The 7,688-nt window shown below is 39.0% G+C and overlaps 2 protein-coding genes across 2 annotated transcripts; one reads left to right on the top strand and one right to left on the bottom strand.

The window, feature by feature from the left end:
* Positions 1–4,826: 4,826 nt before the first annotated feature.
* Positions 4,827–5,842, bottom strand: LOC106778937. The gene has a single exon (XM_014666944.2). The coding sequence runs from the start codon at positions 5,686–5,688 to the stop codon at positions 4,981–4,983; it is 708 nt and encodes a 235-aa protein (XP_014522430.1). The 5' UTR covers positions 5,689–5,842; the 3' UTR covers positions 4,827–4,980.
* A 697-nt stretch (positions 5,843–6,539) lies between these two features.
* On the top strand, positions 6,540–7,242 carry LOC106778925 (pentatricopeptide repeat-containing protein At2g15690, mitochondrial-like). The gene is made up of 2 exons (XM_014666934.1): positions 6,540–6,911; positions 6,958–7,242. Exons 1-2 carry the CDS (start codon positions 6,540–6,542, stop codon positions 7,240–7,242), a joined length of 657 nt encoding a protein of 218 aa, XP_014522420.1.
* The last annotated feature ends 446 nt before the right edge of the window (positions 7,243–7,688 follow it).

The following is a 7,688-nucleotide window of genomic DNA, read 5'->3' as shown; positions in this document are numbered from 1 at the left end:
CCTTTGGAAGAAGGTTTTTAAGAAACCCTAGTCGAAATGCTGAGCAGTCTGCTTGACTGCTGAGCAGAATTTATCAGGATTTTGGGTTTTGACTTTTGTGATGCTTGGACACTGAGGGACCCTGGTTTCCCTCAGTACTGGACTGTGTTATTCTGGAAATTTAATTGATGATGTGCTAACCTCTAATGATGAATTTATGTGATGTTATTGAACTTATTTGATACAGGAATGTCATCCTCAAGGAGAGTAAAGACCATGGGCAACAAGAGAAAGGAGCCAGAAAGGCCAAGAAGATTTTATTCTTCTCGGTTCCTTTCTAAGAAGCATGAGGAGCACTACGTGACTGTACAGGAGAGGCGACTATTGATGGAGAGGAAGGCCATGTATATTCCAGACTTGGCACCTGAGTTTGGACTGGAGATTGAGAGGCGAGGCTGGGAGAGATTGACCACTTATCCTGCACTAGCTAGCATTGAGCTGGTAAAGGAATTCTATACGAACGCCTTGCCTAGAGGAGGAGTTTCAGCTGGGAGGTACATAAGCTATGTGAGGGGGCAGATCATCAGGTATGACCCCGACACCATCAACAGCTTTTTGGGTACTGAGTGGCTAGGAGAGCAATGTAGGTATGCTGCTTTCACAGGGGAGTACAGGGACTATGAGGACATCGATAGAGTGATGTGTGTCCCTGGGAGACATTTTCAGAGGAACCCTAATGGAGCACCGGTTAACATCATTAGGGCAGACTTGACTCCCTTGGCGAAGTATTGGATGACATTCACTCATGCCAACATATAGTCGTGCTCCTATGTCTCCGGCATTACCATGCATCGGATTCTCTTCATCTACTGCATGCTGAGGCAGATGGATGTTAACGTTGGTGAGATCATCGCCAACGATATTCAGGGTTGCGCTACCACTGTGAGTAGCAGGACACACTGGGACATCCGTCCCTGATTACATACATGTGCCAGTAGGCTAGGGTGGACACTGCAGTTCCACCTTATGAGAAGCCGAGGAGGGCTATTGATGCCTCCTATTATCGTCAGTTTTGTGGAAGTGATGAGCCAACCGGAGCAGCTCCTAGGAGACGTCCTAGGAGAGCAGTAACTCAGCAAGAGGATGCACCTGCAGATGCACCTTCTAGATTTTCATGTCATCTTCTTGAAGAAAAAAAGTTATAGAAAGAGAAATGATAAGAGATGATTTGAGTGTATTATCATTATTAAATAAGGGTCTCATCTTAAGTACCATGATACTATTTTCACACGATGTCTTTTAACATCAATTGTAATATTTGTCTTTATAGTATGTCCATTCAATTTGCACCAAAAATCTCACCTTAATACAATTTTCTAAGAATAAAATAATTGTCGGCATAAGTGTTTGATACTATTTTCTCTCTCTTATCTTCAATAATTTCATATTCACTTTCAAGATTTCTAAAGTATATATATCCTAAGGAGTCTTTGAGAGATTCTTATGAAAAGTGAAGTCATCTTCAAGGTAAGTTGTTTCAATATCAAATATTTTTATGGAATCTCTCTCATACTTTTGTTAAGGTGTCACTTTAAAAACTCTTCTCGTAGTTGTTTCTTAGAGATTTTCATGTCATCTTAAATAAAAAGTTATAGGAAGAGAAATGGTAAGTAATATCTTCAGTGTATTATCATTATGAAATAAAGGTCTTCTCATGATTACAAAAACAATATTTTCACCATATCTTATAACATCAATTGTTATATTTATCTTTATAATATATCCATTCAATTTGTACTCATACAAGTCTCATCTGATTACACTTTTATAAGAATAAAATGATTGTTGACATAAGTGTTTGTTACTATTTTCTCTCTTATTTTCTATTATCTCATATTTACCTTCGAGATTTGTAAAGTATATATATATATATATATATATATATATATCACGCACTTTTGCAATGTTCTATGAGAGATTTTTATGAAAGAACAAGTCTTCTTCAATAAAAGAATATTTCAATATTAAACACTTTTATGAAATCTTTCTTGTAACTTTCTTGAAATATCTCTTTGAAAACCTTTTTGCTAATTAATTCTTTCAAGGTTTTCATATTATCTTGAATAAAAGTCATAAGAGAAATGGTGAGAAATAAGTTAAGTGTATTTTCATTATGAAAAATGGTGAGAAATAGCTAGGTGTATTTTTATTATGAAATAAAGGTCTTAAAGGATAAGATTTTTCTATTATGTCTTCCTGCATCAATTATTATATTCACCTTATGTTCATTTAATTTGAACTGAATTTTCAATTAATACAATTTTACAAGAATAAAATTATTATTGACATAAGTGTTTCACAGTATTTCCTTTCTCTTATCTCATATTATTTATTTGTCATACAATTAGACCTATAAAACTACTTTGACAAAAAGATACTAATTTATTGTATATTCGAGTGACGTTGTGCACAAAATTTTATAACTTCAAATTCACCTTCAAAGTATTTTAAGTATCTGATATTTGTAAAGTCCTTTGAGAAATTCTTATGATGGAAATAAGTTAATATCCAATGTAAATTGCTTCAATAATAAACACTCTAATAAAATTTATCTTGTTCTTTTCGTTTAGACGTAACTTTAAAAACTCTTCCGGTTAGCATTTTCTTAATATTTTCAAATATTTTTTTTAAAGAAAAAGTGATCGAAAGAAGAATGATAAATAATGATGTGATTACATTATGAAATAAAGTTCTTGGAAGGAATTCAATGATAAAGAATTTTATAAGATGTTTGGAAGCATGTGCTTAATTATTTGAGATGTGAATAGAATTTACAAGACAGAACTTAATATTGATGCAAGAAAATTTGTTAATCTTGTTTTCTATTCAGTAGTAATTTATTGGCTTAATACCTCAATTGGTCCTTTTATTTGTCAACTAATCTCATTTTGTTCCTCAAATTTGCAATAGTCTCAATTTAGTCACAATATTTGAAAATATGAACACATTATATCTCATCCGTTAAGTGGTAGCAGACGGCGTTAATTTGAGCTGACTTGTATTTTTTTTTATGTTTTAAAATTATTAAATCTATGTAGCGGTGTTCCTTCTTCTTCCCTCAATCAGTGATCCTTCTTCTACCGTAAACCACCATAGTCATCTCCAATAATGTGTGCATCTCTGAATCAGACGAGTGAGTGGAAAACACAATGAAAAAACACACAATAAAAAATGGCAGCACCACCAAATATTAATAACTAGGAGCCTTTAAGCATCCAACGTGACATCCATTACCACTGACCAACACCAATTTCGTAACTTCCTCACCAATCAGTTTAAACAATATATTCAGACCAATGTTGAGAAAACAATGTTGAGAATTCAGTCGGAGAAATTTATGTTGTCGAATGCAAAACTCCAAACCAACATCTTCCGTGTCTTCCTTTGTCATTTTAAATCCTTTGAATAAAACCATACGTGTAGCAAGAAGAAACAAGTCAGGGTTTTAGCATTTGCAGCGATGTTTATGAAACCTCTCTTCTTGAGAGAGTAATAGACTCTCGATATCATCGAAGCCAATAACCACGCCACAAGAAGACGATCTTGTTGTTGATACAAGAGATACTAAGGATTGAAAGAAAGGGAGGCAGTGGCGGTATCAGTGATATGAACGGGTGGGATTGAAGAATCATCCAAGAAGTGTTCAAGATTAAAGCCTTGGACGGTGCCAAAGAAGAAAATTACCTTCATCTAACTTTAATGGAATCGAAATGTTGAACTTGTGAAGAGAAAAAGCAAGACGCGGAGCCATTGTGGTCGAAGCAGATGTGGGAAGAACAGTGGCAGCAGAAAACAGAGGCCATGAAAGAGCGCTTATTTATGCTCCCAAACATGCTACGATTATTTATGCTCCCAAACATGCTACGATTATTTATGCTCCCAAACATGCTACTATTAATCTCTATCCCATTTTAACGCAACCCCTTTTGATTCTAGCGACTATTTATGCTCCCAAACATGCTACGATTCTGCTTCACCACACTTTGCGCTTCCAAAGCCTCGCCTTTTTCTCTCTCTGTTTCCATTTCTAAACCAATTCTCAAACCCAGATCGCAAATGGCTTCAGGTAAGAGAGAAGGAAAATTCTTCGAGGCAACAAAAATCAATAGATCGGGTTTCAGATCTAAGGATTCCTCACTCAAACTCGCGTAGACACGGCTAGAACAGTCTTGGCGACAACGGCGGGGCCGCCGAGGAAGGAGCGGAATCTGGTTGTCTGAGAGGCGTTCTGCTCGTCGAGGAACAGATCCTCAGGCATACAAAAAGCACCGTGGAGGCAAACGGCGACGACGCCGAACATGAGAGCGGAGACGAGGACGGAGTGACACATTGGATCGAAGAAGACGATTGAGAGAAAATGTGTGTGTCTGGAGTGAGGGTTTGAGGGTGGAAGTGGAAAGGAGGCATGGTCGGAGGAGTTAGTGATGGGAAGAAGAAGGAACACCGCCACATGGATTTAATAATTTTAAAATATAAAAAAAAAAAAATACAAGTCAGCTCAAATTAACACTGTCTCCTACCATTTAACGGATGGGATACAATGTGTTCATATTTTCAAATATTGTGACTAAATTGAGACTGTTGCAAACTTGAAGACCAAAATGAGATTAGTTAACAAATAAGAGGACCAATGGAGGTATTAAGCCTAATTTATTTAATAAAATTGAATATATAATATGCACGCTTACAAGATATATTATTTTTGATAATTTTTGTCCATTTAAATATTCAGATTCGGCGACTTCATCAAAGGTGAAAGTGAAGCAGAAACAAAGGATGGCCAGAACTTAAACCTAATTGCGCTCTTTCAATTTCAAAGACAAGAATTTATCACAAAAACACCATTGAATTAGCAAGTGTGAATTGTAATTGGATGTAAACGTGTTGCGGAGAGATGAAACTGTAACTCGAACACGATAACATGAAAAGCGGTTCAAGATCTCAATTGGTTTTGGGCGAAGAATCCAACCTGTGTAGGGCTTGTTGAGCGACGTGCAATTGGGGTTCCAATTCGAGAGCCTGCTCGTAGGCCTTAACGGCGTCCTCGTTCATCTTCTTCCGCTCCAAGCAGTCTCCGAGGGCGAAGAAAGCCTTCGCGCTGTTGGGGTTCAGTTTGACGGACTCGGAGAGATCGGCGAGGGCCGAGTCGACCCGGGCGCGCTGAGTCGAGGCCAGTCTGAGTTCGGCGCGTTTGAGGAGGGCATCGGCGCGCTCGGAGGGGGAGAGGGAGGTGGCGGCGAGGGGGGAGAGGGCGTCGTCGAGGGAATCGAGGGCGGCAGAGCGGAGGCCGAGGAAATCGAGGGCGAGGGCTTTGAGGAGGTGGGGGGCGGCGTCGCGGGGGTCGAGGGCGATGGCGCGTTGGGCCTGGGCCTGGGCTTCTTTGGCGAGGGCCTTGGATTTGGAGGCGCGGGCTCGAGCGAGTAGTTGGGCCCCTTGGACGAAGTGGCGCTTGGCTTGGATGTCGGCGCGGTTGCGGAGACGGAGGTCGGACCAGAGCTTCTTGGGGACGTTGTGCATGAAGAGGTAGAAGAGGAACATGAGGAGGAGCATTCCCACCTGCAAAACGGTGTCGTTGAAGGCCCAGTTGTCTTTGGATTTATCCATTGAGTGCAGAGAACTTCTTCTGTACCTGCCTCTGCTGGCTTTCATTTATACTTGAACAACAAAATTCTTTCAAAAAAGACTGAAAAACCTTCATGGCCATTTAAAGGATTATCTCAAGAAATAATAATTAGTCAAAATTACTAAAAAAATTAAGGTGCAAATGAGGGAAGATGGAGGAGTTAGACATGAATTACTTCGTTTCAAATATTAAGGTGAAATATCTCCTCCATGTACAAAACCTAAGGATGTTCATTTCAATTTTATAAACTAGGGATATATATATATATATATATATATAGCTGTGAGATAATGGTATTTGAAATATATTTCTATTTTGATAAATACAAGTAAATTCATATGTTGAATATTGATTGAGTGGAGATTTTGTAGGATGTTTGGATCAACGTGTATACCATAAAAAAAAAGGTTAAAAGTCCTTTTTTGTTCTAGTTTTGGTTAGGAAAATTCGAAATGGTCTCCATGTTTTTTTTTTTTGTTCAATTTAGTCTTAAAGAAAGTATTTGATGTTCAATTAAGTCTTTTTCAGTAACTTCGTTTAAATTGTTAACGGCAAGCTATCCAATTGGGTAACTGCATTGTGAGGTGTCATTTATTTGTTGACTTGGAGTCCTTGTGTCAGCGTGCTCGTTTCTTCCTCCTTCAAGCTTCGGACACACCTTATCCATGGCAACTACTACACCCAAACCCTAACCACTAAATTTCTAAGCACCTCTGCTCTTCCATACCACTATCAAAGATTCCCTTCCCACCAAAACCAACAACAATCACCTTCTGATCCAGAACACACTCAGCTTCAACAATGGCAGCAACATCAGTCTCAACATTTCAATCCACAGACCAATCAATTTCTTCACCAGCAACCTCGTCAACATAATATGCCTCCTCCATTTCCAGAACATGGCCAAAACCATAATCAGTGGAATCCTCAATCCCCAACCCATCAAAGCCCTAATTTTCAAACTCCCACTTCTCAAAATCCTAACTTACGCCCATCCACTTCCCCCAATCGATGGAACAATCATAACCCTGCTACCCCGAATCCGTGGAGCCCTAGGACTCAGGGGTTCCCAAACCCTAACCAATTCCAAAACCCTAGCAACCAGCTAAACAACAATCAAACATTTATTCAAGGACAAGCCTTTACTCCTCCACCGCCACCTCCTTCAATCACTGATTTGGCATTTTTGTGCAAGGAGGGTAATGTTAAAGAAGCAATAAAGTTGATGGACAAAGGGGTCAAAGTTGATGTTGGTTGCTTCAATCTTCTGTTTGATCTTTTTTGGCCAATCCAAGTCCCTTGAAGATGCTAAGAAGGCCCATGACCACTTTCTACAGTCTTCTTTTAGGAGTGATCTCATGCTCAACAACAAGGTGATTGAAATGTATGGGAATTGTAAAAGCATGACGGATGCATGTAGGGTGTTCGACCATATGCCCAACAGGAATATGGATTCTTGGCTCTCGATGATGCGGGGTTACGCAAATAACACCAATGGGGATGATGCCTTGCAGCTGTTTGAGCAGATGAATGAACTGGGTTTAGAGATTACTTCAGAGACTTTGCTTGCTGTGTTGTGAGCTTGTGCCAGTGCAGAGGTTGTGGAGGATGCTTACGTACATTTTGAGTCAATGAAAAGCAAGTATGGAATAAAGCCTGGGGTGGAGCACGACATGGGGCTTTTGGATGTTTAGGACAATCTGCATATCCCAATGAAGCTGAGGACTCCTAATCAGAAATACAATTTAAAAAATCTTAATTCCAACTCACAATGCCACAAAGGACTCCAAGTCAACAAATAAATGACACCTCACAATGCAGTTGCACAATTAGACAGCTCGTCGTTAACAATTTAAACGGAGTTACTGAAAAGGACTTAATTGAACACCAAATACGTTCTTTGGGACCAAATTGAACACAAAAAAAAACATGGGGACCATTTTGAATTTTTCCAACCAAACATGGGACCAAAAAGAACTTTTAACCAAAAAGAAAATATGGCTCACAAAGATGAAAGACTGTTCAT

The sequence above is a fragment of the Vigna radiata genome, unplaced genomic scaffold (genome assembly GCF_000741045.1).
Source record: "Vigna radiata var. radiata cultivar VC1973A unplaced genomic scaffold, Vradiata_ver6 scaffold_180, whole genome shotgun sequence".
Taxonomy (NCBI): Eukaryota; Viridiplantae; Streptophyta; class Magnoliopsida; order Fabales; family Fabaceae; genus Vigna; species Vigna radiata.
This window is presented reverse-complemented; position numbering and strand designations above follow the sequence as displayed.

What these genes read in the sequence shown, in the direction of transcription:
- LOC106778937 (XM_014666944.2), bottom strand. Translation starts at nt 5,688, where the DNA reads ATGAAAGCCAGCAGAGGCAGGTACAGAAGAAGTTCTCTGCACTCAATG.
- LOC106778925 (XM_014666934.1), top strand. Translation starts at nt 6,540, where the DNA reads ATGCCTCCTCCATTTCCAGAACATGGCCAAAACCATAATCAGTGGAAT. An exon ending in ACAAAGGGGTCAAAGTTGAT is followed by an intron (nt 6,912 to 6,957) that starts GTTGGTTGCTTC and finishes GGCCAATCCAAG; the next exon opens with TCCCTTGAAGATGCTAAGAA.